We start from the raw sequence: 16,453 nt of genomic DNA on the forward strand, positions 1-16,453 counted from the left end.
CTCTGTCTTGTTTGTAATCTAATATAATTGTTAAGGGTCTTACATAATGCTATTGATTCTATTCCATTTATTTGCAGGCTCCAGAAGGTGAATCTCAGTCTGTGACTGAAGTGGACCTCTTCATTTCTACACAGAGAATAAAAGTATTGAATGCAGACACACAGGTATGGACAAAGAAACATCTTTGCCAGGTCAGGCCTTGTCGGTGTTATAATAATAGTCCTTAGAAACAGAACTTCATCTACCTGCCAAAATCTGACTTTCAGGGAACTCTTATAGTTCCCTCCAAGACTTCCTGGACAGAAATCTATGCTCAAGAACCATGTCATTCATAGAATTAATCACAGTTGTCTGACTGATTTGGCAGGTATGCTAATTGCAGTCAGTCCAAAAGACAAGAAGCTTTGTTCACATTATACAGCATTCTAGTCAGCCTAGTACGATAATATGACAAGTACCAATTGTCCTCGGACAAGCCTAAAGTTCTGATAACTAATTTGAAGTCCTTGGTCCTCAGCATGTTTTATGTGATACCGAAGATACCAAAGATACCGAAGTCTTTGTGTTCTTTTCCACATTAACTTTCATTTTCAAACTATGCTTTTTTTTTGGTTTCTTTTCTTTTTTTTTTTTTTTGAAAGTGAGACTGTTGGTTCTTCTTGGCACCTCCTTTCAAACAGGAGATTTTTTTTGCTTTTTGTAAACATTTACTTAATAAAGGTGTCATGCTGCCAATAATTTTTCTACAAAACACCAAAAGTACAATAAGAATTTGCTTAAAACAGTGTCTCATATCATTTTTTCTATCCTCCAGGAAACCATGATGGATCATATTCTGAGGACCATTTCTTACATTGCGGATATAGGGAATATAGTTGTTCTGATGGCTCGTAGACGAATGCCACGATCAAATTCCCGGGACAATGTGGAAACATCTCACCCCTCCCAAGATGGAAAAAGGCAATACAAAATGATTTGCCACGTCTTTGAGTCTGAGGATGTAAGGATTTTTTTAATCTTGCGATTTTTCTAGGAGGTAAAGCGTGAGCACATCTTGACAAGCTTGAAAGTCTATAGCCATTGGTGCTGTTTGGCTTGTTTTGTTAATTTGTTTGTTAATTACATAAAAATATTTCATCAAAGTAGAAGAACTTGCTTTCTCTTTGCATGATGGAACCTTGTGTTTTACTTGCAAAGACAGTATTTATAGAACTTCCTGGTTTTCAAGTAAATTTAATACTTTCCTAGAGTCAGTGAGGGTCAGATTCTAAAATAACACTGTTGCCATAGGTTACATATGCCAGCTCAGGTTCTGTGAGAGTGAGCATCCATCAAAGCAGCTTATTTTCATAGGGAGCTTCCATTCCCTTGTGCTGCCACAAGGTTTGCTATATACCGTAAAGTGGTGTTTTGGGCTTTTTTTTGTTTGTTTAGGTTTCCTTTTGATATGATGATGGAGTTCAGGAGTAGCTGAAATTATTCCCTTCCCCCTAAAAAAGCCCAATCAATAATGCTGATAATTACGATAGAGGGTCCTTTGTAATTATAGAGTCTCTTTATAATTCCTTGGTTGCTGTTTAAATCAGGAGATGATCATCTTCCCCTTCATTGTTATCAATTTGGGGCAAATGCCCTCTCAGACAGTTCTAAGTGTTCCATTCACACCAACTGTTGCACTCACCCACCGTGGTGAGCTGACCCTGGCTGCCAGGTGCTGACCAACCTGCTCTCTCGCTCTTCCTCCTCAGCGGGGCAGGGGGAGAATATAAGACGAAAACCTTGTGGGTTGAGATAAAAAGCTAAAGTGAAGAAAAGCAAAGGTCACACACATAGGCAAAGCAAAGCAAAAAGATTTATTCTCTACTTCCCATCAGCAAGTGATGTCCAGCCACTTCCTGGGAAGTAGGGCCTCAGTGTGTGTAGCGATTGCTTTGGAAGGCATACACCTGAATAACGAATGTCCTCCCTCCTCCTTTCTCTCAGGTCTCCTTGTTGAGCACAATGTCATATGGTATGGAACAGCCCTTTGGTCAGTTTGGGTCAGCTGTCCTGGCTGTGTCCCCTGCCAACCACTTGCCCACTCCCAGCCTACTGGCCTTTGGGGTCAGGGAGAGTTGGAGAGACAGCCTTGATGCTGTGGGAGCACTGCTCAGCAGTAGCCAAAACACTGCTGTGTTATCAACATCATTCTGGCTACAAATACAAAGCACAGCATTGTGAGGGCTGCTGTGGGGAAATTTAACTCCGTCCCAGCCAGACCAAATACACTCACTCCCACTAGCATCTTATCATCTGTTCTTACCCAGGCCATTTTACTAAGTATGAGTGCACAAGCACCCCTGTAGAAGGCTGAGTTGTCTGTTATCAAACCTGATGTCCTGTCCTCAGTAATTAAAACCCAAATATTTTGAAAAAGAAATATCAAGAAACTTGTTAATTTTATGTAGCTTTTTAAAAAAAAAACGAACAAAACAAACTAAACTAAATAAGCAAGGGGTAAAATAATACACAAATGCATTAAAATTAACTTAGGAGACAGAGTTGTCAGTCTTATAATCACGTTAGTCCCAAATAAAAATGATCTCACACAGTGCTATCTAATTGACAAGACAGCAAATCTCATTTTTTGCTCAGCTCTCCAAATAACAGGATATTATGTCTCCATGGTGACCACCATGTTTAAGCTGATCAGATGGTTCATACAGAGGGAGAGGAATCACTCCCATGTGAAAATCAATTCTTAGACTACAGCAGTTATGCCAGTTAAGGCATCCTGCCTGAATTACAGATGGTGAGGAAATAGCCTATTTCTAAATCCCATGCCTTGCACCTCACTTAAACTTCACTAATGCCTTAAATGCCTTCAAAAATATTGGTAAGGGCTTCCAGATGGGAAAGTTTCCTTTAAGAAGTGTCTGTTTTTATGCATTTGGGAACCTATTCTGAAGGCACCATGTTCATATAAATCTGTGGTTGCAGGTACATATGCAGCCTACTGCTGGGATTCTCAGCGGTTTTGCTTTACCTTTTAAAGATAGTTCTCTACAAAACCAAATTTGACATAAAACCTTAAAGACTGATTTTTATGCAAAATAGCACATAAGAGACTTTTCTTGTAATGCCCTTCATGAAAATGGTATGCAAATAGAGAGATTAGACTATGATTTTTGTTGGTTTGGGATGTTTTGGGTTTTGTTTGAATTTTTTTAGGGGGAAGGACGCAATGGTTCCTTTTCTTTCAGAATATGATAGCATTCCTGGATCTATTTCTCAATATTTTCTTGGCTATTCAAAATGTATGCTTCCATTAGAGGACTGTTGTCATTACCTTGTGTGGTTTGGTCAGATGATTTCATATTTGTGTCGGACATGATCCTTCCCGTGCCAGAAAATATTATCCTGGAAAGTACAACATGTCTGTAGGTCTAAAAAAAAGCATTGATTACTAAATAGTCTGAATATATTCTGAGGATTTTTCAGGACATGAGCATTCCTCGGTCATAGAGTAGTTCAAAAATAGATTATAAACATTCTAAAAAATGCAAATGAGTAGGAATAAAGACATGGTGGGATGGATACTATGATTGGAGTGCTGGAATGAAGGCATGAAGGCTCTTTAGGAAGGACAGACAGGGGTGATGAAGAGGTGTTGCCCTTTATGTCAATGACCAGATGGAGTGCATGGAGCTCCACCTGGGGATGGATGAGGACCCAACTGAGAGCTTAAAGGTCAGGATTAAAGGGAAGGCGGGTGACATTATAGTGGGGGTCTGCTACAGGCCACGGGACCAGGAAGAGTGAGCAGATGAGACCCTTTATGGACAGATAGGTGCAGCCTTGCATTCCCATGCCCTGGTCCTCATGGGGGACTTCAACCACCCCGATATTTGTTGGAGCATAAACAGGGCATAAGCAATCCAGGAGGTTCCTGGAATGCGTTGATGATAACTTCTTTCTCCAAGTGATAGAAGAGCTGACGAAGACAGGTGCAATGCTGGACCTTGTTCTCATCAACAAGGAAGGGCTGGTGGGGAATGTGAAGCTCAGGGAAGCTCAAGATCCTTAGGATAGCAAGGAGGGTGCAACAGCAAGCTCGCTGTTCTGGACTTGAAGAGAGCAGACTTCGGCCTCTTCAGGGATCTGCTTGGTAGAACACCATGGGATAAAGCCCTGGAGGGGAGAGAGGCCCAAGAAACTAGTTAATATGCAAGGATCACCCCCTCCAAGCTCAGGAGCGATGCATCACATCAAAGAGGAAGGCAGGTATAAACGCCAGGAGGCCTGCATGGATGAACAAGGAAATCCTGGACAAATTTTAACTCAAAAAAGAAGCCTGCAGGGGGTGAAAGCAAGGGAGACCAGGGAGAATGCAGGCCCTCTGCGGAAGGAAACAGGAGACCTTATTGCCCAGGATAAAGAATCGTAGAACCATAGAATCACTAGGCTGGAAAAGACCCACCGGATCATCGAGTCCAACCATTCCTAGCAAACACTAAACCATGTCCCTGAGCATCTCATCCACCCAGCTTTTAAATACCCCACGGATGGTGACTCAACCACCTCCCTGGGCAGCCTGTTCCAGTGCCAAATGACCCTTTCTGTGACAATTTTTTTTCTGATGTCCAGCCTGAACCTCCCCTGGTGGAGCTTGAGGCCGTTCCCCCTTGTCTTGTCCCCTGTCACTTGGGAGAAGAGGACAGCACTCTCCTCTCTACAACTTCCTTTTAGGTAGTTGTAGAGAGCAATGAGGTCTCCCCGCAGCCTCCTCTTCTCCAGGCTAAACAACCCCAGATCCCTCAGCCGCTCCTCATAAGGCTCGTTCTCCAGCCCCGTCGCTCTTCTCTGGACATGCTCCAGAGCCTCAGCATCCTTCTTGTAGCGAGGGGCCCAGAAATGAACACAGGATTCGAGGTGCAGTCTCACCAGTGCCGAGTACAGGGGCAGAATGACCTCCCTCGACCGGCTGGTCATGCCCCATTTCTGATACAAGCCAAGATGCCCTTGGCCTTCTTGGCCACCTGGGCACACTGCTGGCTCATGTTCAGTCAGCTGTCAACCAACACCCCCAGGTCTTTCTCCTCCAGGCAGCTTTCCAGCCAGACTTCTCCTAGTCTGTAGCACCGCATAGGGTTGTTGTGCCCCAAGTGCAGGACCCATCATTTGGCCTTGCTCAACCTCATGCCATTGGTCTCAGCCCAGCGGTCCATCCTGTTCAGATCCCTTTGAAGAGCCTCCCTACCCTCCATCAGATTCACACTTCCACCCAGCTTAGTGTCGTCCGCAAACTTGCTAAGGGTGCACTCAATGCCTTCATCCAGGTCATTGATAAAGACATTGAACAGGGCTGGACCCAGTAAAGACCCCCCCGGGGAACCCCACTTGTAATTGGCCTCCAGATAGATTTAACGCCATTTACCACCAATCTCTGGGCCCGGCCATCCAACCAGTTTTCCACCCAGGAGAGTGTGCGCCTGTCCAGGCCAGAGGCTGACAGTTTCCGAAGCAGAATGCTGTGAGAAACTGTGTCAAAGGCTTGACTGAAGTCCAGGAAAACTACATCCATAGCCTTTCCCTCATCCAGTAGTCGAGTCACTTTATCATAGAAGGCGATCAGGTTTGTTTGGCAAGACCTGCCTTTCGTGAATCCGTGTTGACTGGGCCTGATCACCCGGTTCTCTTGCATGTGCTTCATGATAGCACTCAAGATCACCTGTTCCATGACTTTCCCTGGCACTGGGGTCAGACTGACAGGCCTGGAGTGCCCTGGAACCTCCCTGCGACCCTTCTTGTAGATGGGCACGACATCAGCCAGCCTCCAGTACAGTGGGACTTCCCCAGTCTTCCAGGACCCCTGGAAGATGATGGAAAGGGGTTTGGCAAGCACATCCGCCAGCTCCTTTAATACTCTTGGGTGGATCCCATCCGGCCCCATAGACTTGTGGGTGTCTAGCTGGGTAAGCAAGTATCTAACAGCCTCCTCTTGGATCATGGGAGCCTCATTCGGCTCCTCTAACTCCTGGGTTTGTACACAGAGGAAACAACTTTCTTTACAGTTAAAGACTGAGGTAAAGAAGGCATTAAGTACCCCAGCCTTGTCCTCATCCCCTGTCACTGTTGTCCCTTTGCATCCAATAAGGACTGAATATTGTCCCTGATCCTCGTTTTATTGTTCATGTATTTATAGAGAGATTTTTTGTTATCTTTCACAGACTTTGCCAATCTGATTTCTAGTTGGGCCTTAGCCCTCCGGATTTTTTCCCTGCACTATCTCACTTCCCTCCTGTAGTCCACCCAAGACGCCTGTCCCTTCCTCCAAAGCTCATAAACATTTCTCTTCTTTTTGATATCTCTCAAGATCTCCCTTCTCAACCAAGCTGGATTTTTCCCCCGCTGGGTCTTTTTCCAGAACAAGGGCATGGCTTTCTCCTGAGCTGCTAGGATTTCCTTCTTGAAGAGCTCCCAGCCCTCATGGCCTCCCTTGCCCTTAATGACTGTCTCCCATGGGACTTTGCCAACAAGCCTTCTGAACAGTCCAAAGTCTGCCCTCTGCAAGTTTAGTGCTACTGACCTGCTAACCACCCTTTTCAGCTCACCTAGAACTGAAAACACTATCATCTCGTGATTACTTTGTCCTAGGCGTCCTCCTACTGCCAAATCCCCCACATGGCCTTCTCTGTTCACAAACAGCAGACCCAGGAGGGCACCTTCCCTTGTCGGTTCACTCACCAGCTGTGCGAGGAAGTTGTCTTCCACGCACTCCAGGAACCTCCTGGACTGCTTCCTTTCTGCTGTATTGTACTTCCAGCAGATATCTGGAAGATTGAAGTCTTCCACGAGAACAAGAGGCATTGATCTAGAGAGTATCCCCAGCTGTTTATAGAAGAGCTCATCAGCTGCTTCTTTTTGGCTGGGTGGTCTGTAACAGATTCCCATCACAAAATCTGACTTCTTTTGGGCTTCTCCCATTTTTACCCACAGGCACTCGATCTCCTCATTGCCACAATGCATTTCAACGGTATCCAAGTCCTCTCTTACATAGAGGGCTACCCCGCCTCCTCTCCTACCCTTCCTGTCCCGCCTGAAGGGTTTGTACCCCACCATAGCTGCACTCCAGTTACATGAGTCATCCCATCACGTTTCTGTGATGGCAACGACATCATAGCCTCCTTGCCCTATGACAGCTTCCATCTCCACCTTCTTATTACCCATGCTGCGTGCATTGGTGTAAATGCACTTCAGCTGGGCTGGCGAACCTAAATGACGCCATACGGTGTCTCCTGTGCCTTCTGATCATTTTTGGGGCCCTACTCTAGATCTGCTCTAATAGATCCATGTTTGTCTTATACTGAGGTCTCCAGAGCTGGAAGCAGGACTCCAGATGGGGTCAAACCAGAGCAAAGTAGGAGAATGACCTCCCTTGACCTGTTGGCCACACTTCATTTGATGCAACCCTTGATACAGTTGGCCTTCTGGGTTGCAAGTGCACATTGCCGGCTCATGTCCATTTTTTCATCCACCACTATAGAAACATCGAATCATCGAATCATCGAATTATAGAATATTTAGAGTTGGAAGGGACCTTAAAGATCATCTAGTTCCAACCCCCCTGCCATGAGCAGGGACATCCACTAGATCAGGCTGCCCAAGGCCCCATCCAACCTGGCCTTGAACACCTCCAGGGATGGGGCAGCCACAACTTCCCCTGGGCAACCTGTTCCAGTGTCTCACCACTCTCATGGTGAACAAATTCTTCCTAATGTCTAGTTTAAATCTGCCCCTCTCCAGTTTATACCCATTGCCCCTAGTCCTATCACTAGAAGCCTTTGTAAACAGTCCCTCCCCAGCTTTCCTGTAGGTCCCCTTTCAGGTACTGGAAGGTCGCTATAACATCTCCCTCGGAGCCATCTCTTCTCCAGGCTGAACAAGCCCAACTCTCTCAGCCTGTCCTCGTATGGGAAGTGCTCCAGCCCTCGGATCATCTTTGTAGCCCTCCTCTGGAGCCATTCCAACAGTTCCAAATCCTTCTTATGTTGGGGATTCCAGAACTGGACACAGTACTCCAGATGTGGTCTCACAAGAGAGGAGTAGAGGGGCAGAATCCCCTCCATCGACCTGCTGGCCACGCTTCTTTTGATGCAGCCCAGGATACGGTTCGTCTTCTTGGCTGCGAGTGCACATTGCCAGCTCATGTTGAGCTTCTCACCAAATAGTACCCCCAAGTCCTTCTCTGCAGGGCTTCTCTCAATCATATCATCCCCCATCCTGTATTGAAATTGGGGATTGCCTGAACCCAGGTGAAGGACCTTGCACTTGGCCTGGTTGAACCTCATGAGGTTCTCACAGGCCCACTTATCCAGCTTGTCCAGGTCCCTCTGGATGACATCCTGTCCTTCTGGTGTGGCAACTGCACCACTCAACTTATTGTCATATGCAAACTTGATGAGGATGCACTCGATCTCGCTGTCTGTGTCATTGATGAAGATATTAAACAGAACTGGTCCCAGTACAGACCCCCTGAGGGACACCACTTGTCACGGATCTCCATCTGGACTTTGAGCCATTGACCTCTACTCTCTGAATACGACCATCCAACCAGTTTCTTATCCACCTAACAGTCCACCCATCAAACCCATCTCTCTCTAATTTAGAGAGAAGGATGTTGTGGGGGACCGTGTCAAAGGCTTTACAGAAGCCCAGGTAGATGCCATCCATTGCTTTTCCCGTGTTCACTGATGTGATCACCCCATCAGAGAAAGCCACTAGGTTTGTCAGGCAGGACTTGCCCTTGGTGAAACCATGCTGGCTGTCTCGAATCACCCCTGTGTTTTGAATTTCCTTAAGGATGGAGACTCCAAACCTCTCATGGTTTAGTGCTTGATAGGAATGGTTGGACTCGATGATCCGGTGGGTCTCTTCCAACCTGGTTATTCTATGATTCTATGATTCTCTCTGGACTACGTGTTCTGGTGTTCAATCCCACCCTCACAGTAAAAAAGTGTGTTCTTGGATTTAAGTGGAATTTTCTGTGCTTCCATTTGTGCCCATTGCCTCTTGTCCTGTCTCTGGGCACTACTGAAAAGAGCCTGGCTCCATCTTCTTTACACACTCCCATCAGGTATTTATACGTATCTGTAAGATTACCCTGATTCATCTCTTCTCTCAGTCTCTCCACATATGTCAGGTGTTCCAGTCCCTGGTGAGAGCTCAAATTTTTCCCCTGTAGTCTCAATTTGAAGTCATGCAATGCGTATGCCTCTATGTTAGCAGTAATTAGCTGTGAAAGGAAGGCTTTACTTGTGATTCTTATCTGTAGTTATTCATTCAGCTGGGTTTACTACATGGATGACAATGTTGATGTTCTGGTTTGCTTTTGTAATTACTACTTTAGGTTCATTAAAAAAAAAAATTATTACAGTTCCGTAACTTGTAGACATTAACCATTTTGCAGCATGTTTATAACAGAGAAAATGTCAGTGAATGAAACCATCAGAATGTTTGATGTTATTCTTTTCTTCTTTGGATATTACTACAGGCACAGCTGATTGCACAGTCTATAGGTCAAGCATTTAGCATGGCCTACCAGAAATTTCTAAGGGCAAATGGAATCAATCCGGAAGACCTAAGCCAGAAGGAATATAGTGACTTGCTCAATACCCAGGACATGTACAATGATGACTTGATTCATTTTTCCAAATCTGAAAACTGCAAAGATGTATGTGTCTGCATGTGTTTGTTTATATGGAAACATATGGGAGGGTGGGATCATCAGTTTCATAGATGAGAATAAAGCTTTTGTTTGAAACTTTTGTTTGTTATGATTCAGGTTTACATTGAAAAGCAAAAGGGAGAAATTCTAGGTGTAGTGATTGTGGAATCTGGCTGGGGATCCATTTTGCCTACAGTTATCATAGCCAACATGATGCATGGAGGACCAGCAGAGAAGTCTGGGAAACTAAATATAGGGGACCAGATCATGTCAATTAATGCGACCAGTTTGGTTGGCTTACCATTCTCAACATGCCAGAGCATTATAAAGGTACAGAGAATATTCCTGAATATTACGTGTTTTAAAACCTTTATTGGAGTAGTGGGAGAGCAAAAAGTATAGAACTATTTGTTGTTTGTTAATTCTGTTCTTGTGCATTTTATAACAGTTTCCTTTTGATGACCTTAAAGTAGAGGGCAAATTCTGTTTTACCTATTTTCTGAGCCCTAAGAAAGGAGCTATGCATTTAGCTGCTTAGACCTGGGCACGGTGCAGGACTTCGGACCCCAAGGGATTATTTGGATCCAAAAGGAAGATGTCTGTTACTGTCTGGAGGCACCTAAACTTCACAGAACAGTCTGAGACATAGGTGCCTAAAATCTGCATTGGTGCAATTTCAGCCATTTAAATGATTCTTGTGATCTGCTTCCCAGAGAGCTAAGTAATTTTTTTAAAAGCTTGTTTTTTTAAAACATATATTAACATTTTTGCACACTTTGAATTTAAAAGAAAAATTAAGCCTATTTTCTGTAGAAACAACTTGAGTGTATTGGAAAGTATAATGTTTCTTTGAACTTGGCTAAATGGTGGGATTTTTTAATTTGAAGAACTTTAATTGACATGGGACCATGCAAAAAAGCAAGCAAGTCAACTGTAAATGAAGAGCCTATGGGGCAGATGCAACATACAAGACAACTGGTATTTAAACTTCAAAGCTTCAGGAGGAGGAAAGATGCAGCCTTTGAGAATGCTGGAAGTTCAGCTAAATTGTCTTCTGGGTTACAGTCACTCACCACAGAACTGCTGCATATTGTAGCGTGTAGGCCTGCAATGTAATGCTATATATGACTATAGAAATCCTTTCATGTCCCTGATGGGTAGTGGTGTTCTGCAGTAAAAAAATGGGGTTTTTTAGTAATTCACAAAATAAGTATGTCTTTGTTGCCCATGGATTCCTTTCTTAATGCTTGAACAAAAAAATTGCTATAAAGATCTGATATTCTGGTTTCTGAAAATGTAAATGCTATGCACTAACAAGTAATAGATATTTACGTGTCTAAGACCAACCATTCTGGATTTAAAGAATTCAAATGGTATCTTGTGAATGCAGTATATTAAAACAACACTCTTTTTTTTTTTCTGAAGCAGAAAATAAACCTTAACTATCTCTTCGCCATACTTGTTTTCTATCCCATATCAGTTTTATTTCTAAAACTGATGTATGCTTTTCTCATACAGATGGGCTTCTGCTGTGATGCATGAAGAATCTTCTGTACTTTCTCAGAATGAAAACATTCAGAGAACTAGCTTTGCTGCCTCTTGCCTTTAGAGGCCTTTCTACTTCTTATTCATAAATACATGAAGCTATTGCCAGAGGAACTGCTAGCCATTTATCTTTCTGTTAAGAAGGTAGTCGATGCATCTAGAGTTGTTTATGTAACATTTTTTGATAACACTAATGAACTCCCAAATAAAACATCAATCTCCCAAGTATCTATTCCAATGTTACAGAGATATGCTAAGATTGCAAACTTTTTTTAGTATGCTATAAGGACTTCTATGAAAAAGATAAGCATTTACAAACTGACGGATCTAGGAAGGAACTTTCCATATGTGATGGTTATTCCCTTATTGTATTATGCCACTTATGTCTTTCTCAGAAGCATCTGATGCTAGACTACTATCAGAAACAGATTCGGGGACTGTGTAGCTGTCATACCCAGGCATTTAGAAACATTGACTTTTCATCCCAGCAGAATGTCAGTCTCAAGTTAGTACCAAGTCTAGAGTTAGGCTCAACAAAACCAGCAGCAATCAAATGCCTGTCGACACATCAGTATGTTACCTTAGGTGTAATAGGAGTTATTTTTCTGAATGAAAACTTAATCCTGTTGAAGTCAGTGACAGGCAACCCACTGTTTTCACTGGAACACCTATTTCACTGTGCGTGTGAAAGAAATTCAAAAGCAGGTGTTGGAATTGATAAACGTTAACATGATTGAAGGTTGAAGCTACCATACTCTCTACATAGCATCTATTTCCCACATAGGTTCTGTTTATTGAAGACTAAATGTGTGTAAATATAACATTTAAGTATGTTGTGTGTTCAGTTTTATATGTTGTATAAAAAAGTAATCTAACATTGGAGTTGGATTTATTTACAAGAAGCAGCTCTGAATGCTTGAGTATATGTGTAATGGACAGACTCTATAAGTGTCTCCACTTTTATGTTTGGGTTTTCCTTCTTTATTTAGTTCTTCTGATAGCAAAGATTTAATGATGAATGTGATGAATACAGTTTAGAAGGGAAGGGTAATGTAAATGTGAGTATTGCTTATACAAGGACTTGATGTTTACATTGCAGAATTGAATATAACTGCACCAGGAATGTAATTTATTTGTATCGATCTGTCTTAGCTGCATATTTTAAATTTAATTTCCCAGCCAGAATGTTTGGCAGTTTTCTGGTCAACTGCATAGACCTGCTTTTTATTTCCTTTGCTCCCTTTAGAATCATAATTTGTGTTCTCAAATGAAGAAATTGCTAACAGGAAGCTAGATTTCTTAAAGCAACCACATCAGCTTCTGGACTAGAAGAGGTTTATACTGCATCATTCAATTCCCTGAGTGTCCTGTTGCTTGTATCTGGTATTCAGGAATCCTGATTCATAATGATACCTTCAAAGAACTGCTTATTCAGGACTATTCCCATGTTAACATTCTAAGTATTGGTTTTCCTAATGCTCATGTTAAATTGTTTCACTCCATCTTTGTCAGCATTTTTCATGGTGCTCGTTATTTTTTGCAGGGTTTGAAAAACCAAGCCCAAGTTAAACTGAATGTAGTTAGATGTCCTCCGGTAACCACAGTCTTGATCAGGCGACCTGACCTCAGATACCAGTTAGGCTTCAGTGTACAGAATGGGATTGTAAGTAGCTTCCAGGCCTTTTGGTGATGCTTTTGCATATGTTAAAGTTTACGTATGTAATAAATTGTATTTTTTCTCTCACTGCAGCAGGGGCTCAGTATGCATTTTAAGTCTATGATATAAAAGCTGACCTGGTCAAAGTTATTTATCTGACTTTCTTTCCCAGTCACAAGTAGGAAAAAAACCCTTTATTTCATAGCTTTAGAATCAGTCAGAGGAGTAAAAAAACTGGTTTAGGTTAAAGAAACAAAAGTGTATGGAGAAGGCTGCTTTCAGTCTATCATTTGTCTCTGACCAAATCATTGTATATGGTCTCAAAAGAAAGCCTGTTTGATTCTCTCTTAATGCAAAGCTTATGCACTTTGAACTTTTTGTAAACTATGGTTCTATACACGCTCTTAAATTTTCAAATCATGAAGTAAAAAGTATAATATGGATAGCTTTTGATGGATGGTTTCTTTTGCTTTTGGAAGAGAATGCGTAATGTTTGATTGTTAATAAATGGTACTTTGAATCAGCGATTCACTACATTTTAGACTTTGTTGCAAACACATCTGTTTAAATACTGAATTATCTTTTGTGATCAAAAGCCTCTGTTCCATATGAAAATTGTGATAATTTTGTCCTTTCCTTTCCAGATCTGTAGCCTTATGAGAGGAGGTATAGCAGAGCGAGGAGGAGTGCGAGTTGGCCATTGTATCATTGAAATCAACGGGCAAAGTGTTGTAGCAGCACCTCATGAGAAAATTGTTCACATTCTCTCAAATTCTGTTGGTGAGGTAGGAGCAAGCAGTGTGTCTAAAGAGTATTGCATATTTCATCATCATTGCCTCTTTTGGATTGTTACTGTTCAAAGGTAAATACTAGAAGTGAAAGTGAGAACCACCAAGATTTTTCTTATTATTGAAGTGCCCACAACTTTAAATAAAATTGAGATGGTTGGTAGATACTCAACACCTTAGAGAATCGTTTTCCCCTAAATCTTAGTATGGATATGAAAGTTCTAAGGCTTTCCTTTTCCCTTCTATCCTATGTTACCTCAGCTAGTTTCTTTCCTAGCGCTCCCCAGACTATTAACACTCATGGTTTTGATAGCATGCCTAATAGGAGTATTGCTTAACATGTCTTATTACCTCCTAGATTCATATGAAGACCATGCCAGCTGCTATGTACAGACTGCTGACTGCGCAAGAGCAACCAGTTTATATCTAAGGCTGACACTTCACCTTCAAAACATGCATGAAGGATAGTTTTCCTCATTACTGCTTCTGTTTCTAGTGCTGCATTTGTGTCTGCAGATAACATTTCTCTCTCCCCGACATTTGCTGCGTATAGAGGGGGAGGGAAAATACAGCCATGAGACTTTTTGGTTGCATCTCTATACAATTAAAACTTTATGCAACTCCATGCACCGAGTAAATAGCAGCAGTAGCAGTGTCCATGGGAAGATTCACAAAAAGACTTACTTGCCTATGAAGAATGAATAACTGATGCTATCATAAAACCCTTTGTTCAAATGCACAACCTTTAATTTCTGTTCTTCAGGACAGTAGAACCTCAAAAGATGCTCTGTGAGTTGATAAGAGACAATGCAGTTTTGATGTTTCAGGAAATAATTCAGATGTGCTTTTTACAGCTGGGTCACCCAGGTTTCTAATTTTTAAAATATTTATTTTTCAAATGCAATGTGTCTTTTAAATGAGGGGAGAGAGAAGTGATCTCTAAATATCCAGCAAGAGTAATATTGAGGGACTCTGCTGAGAAGTTATACATTCTCAGCTCTTAATTACAGATTTGGTGCACACAACTGTGCTTGTGTATACTGACATTTTTAAATTGTGCTTGATATTTATGAAGCTTGAAAATAATAGGTCTGCACACTTCTAAGTAATTTTGTTACACTGAGACAGTTTAAAAGTATTTTTTGTTGAAAGACATCTAGTTTTATTGACATTTTTCTTTAGACATCGATAAATGGGAGAATTAAAGGTAAGGTGGGAATAAATATTTATTTTGTTATCTAAGTTAATCTGTGATTTTTTTTCCATATGAAGCTTAGAGGATGTGTGAATACTATATAGATTTGTATAAAGAAAACAAGTAGAGATGTATGAAATGCAGGATTTGACTGCATATATCAGGACCAAAGGGGGAAAAAAGTAAAAGAATGCTAGAAGTTGATGGCTCTTTTTCTTCAAGAAGAAAACATTCCATTTTGTGTAGCTGCATTCTGTCCATACTGCATGCTGCTGTTTATGCTAAATTTGAACCATGTATTTAGACCAGGCTGATGCCTTGAATTTTCGTAAAGCAACACTTTCTGCCATGTCTTATTGTGATATAAAGGCTCAGTGCGATTAAAACAAGACCAGAAGATATATGGGGGGAAAAAAATAACCCATCCTTTTGACTTGAAAATAGTGTGATGTTTATAGCCATTAGTTTCTCAATTACTGTGGAATGGACTGTGAAGTGCATTGTGTTTGGAGACTAGTAATGATACCTAGACTTTATTCTAGAGACTTCATGGATGTGTGTGTACACATGCACACTTCTGTTGGTGAGAGCCATGAAAACTCTGGGTTTATCAAAGCACTTGATTTCCATCTGTGGTAAGAGGTTTATTGTTGCCTTTCAGAAACCACGGACATATGGGCTGAAGAGAGAGAGAGAAAGAGAGAAAATAAGCTTTATATTTCAATGAGCAGTAAGGGAGATAATGAAACGGAGCATAAGCTATTATAGTAAGTGAATACATTTTAGTTTGAAAGTAGTTTACAGTGACTTGATTTCCTGCAGTTCTTGTTGTTGCATAATTTAATCTCAATCTCTGAAATATCTGATTTGCAAGCAAATGGTATTAATATTCCAGGTTAGTATTTACCTCTGCTATCAGACTGATGTAAATAGACTGTGAATGACGTGTGATTAGAGTTTTTAATTGTAGACACCTGGCTTACAGAGACAATTTGAAATTTTTCATAATTTCTTATAAATATAGTAATCTATCTAAATATGACATACAACCATATGCTATTTAGTACGTTATATACAGTTCAGCCTTTCCATAAGTTGCCTGAGGACACTCAGAAGTCTTGAAGACAGTTATCACACTCCTGATTCCTGCTGTGCTTTACACCCTCAGCTTCACTTGTTATTGTGATTCTGTCAAACTCATGTTGAGAGGTCTTCCCATTGACTTCAGTGGGAGATGAAGAAGGCCTAAGCACATGAAAAATTGAATCATCGAATACAAGGCTGTTTTCCTGCAATCAAGCTTACACTTAGTTATAAGCACCTGAGCACCTAACCTGTTGACTTCATGGTGAACAGATGCTTAAAGCTAAGCATATGGATGCTAGTAAGATTGGAGCCTAGTGAAGAATCTTCATTGCTCCAATAAATTGTAATAAGTCTATAAGATTTTTGCTCTGGGAAGTTTCCAGTGTGCACTCCTGATAAATCTTGTAAACAATCCCACCATTTTAGTTTGCAAAAGTAGTGTGTTGCAGGAAAAAAGAGCTCAAAAGGAAGCAATT

General features: G+C 41.6%; 1 protein-coding gene across 1 annotated transcript in view; it reads left to right on the forward strand.

Annotated features, from left to right (window-relative positions):
• LOC138732938 (amyloid-beta A4 precursor protein-binding family A member 1-like) overlaps positions 1-14,126 on the forward strand; it is a 46,494-nt gene extending 32,368 nt beyond the window's left edge. Inside the window, exons 6-12 of the mRNA XM_069879731.1 lie at positions 78-164; positions 815-1,000; positions 9,533-9,712; positions 9,824-10,036; positions 12,795-12,914; positions 13,553-13,693; positions 14,055-14,126. Coding sequence (XP_069735832.1) covers positions 78-164; positions 815-1,000; positions 9,533-9,712; positions 9,824-10,036; positions 12,795-12,914; positions 13,553-13,693; positions 14,055-14,126 — 999 coding nt within the window. The remainder of the gene's footprint in view (positions 1-77; positions 165-814; positions 1,001-9,532; positions 9,713-9,823; positions 10,037-12,794; positions 12,915-13,552; positions 13,694-14,054) is intronic.
• Positions 14,127-16,453: the final 2,327 nt, after the last annotated feature.

Source organism: Phaenicophaeus curvirostris, chromosome W (genome assembly GCF_032191515.1).
Source record: "Phaenicophaeus curvirostris isolate KB17595 chromosome W, BPBGC_Pcur_1.0, whole genome shotgun sequence".
Classification (NCBI taxonomy): Eukaryota; Metazoa; Chordata; class Aves; order Cuculiformes; family Cuculidae; genus Phaenicophaeus; species Phaenicophaeus curvirostris.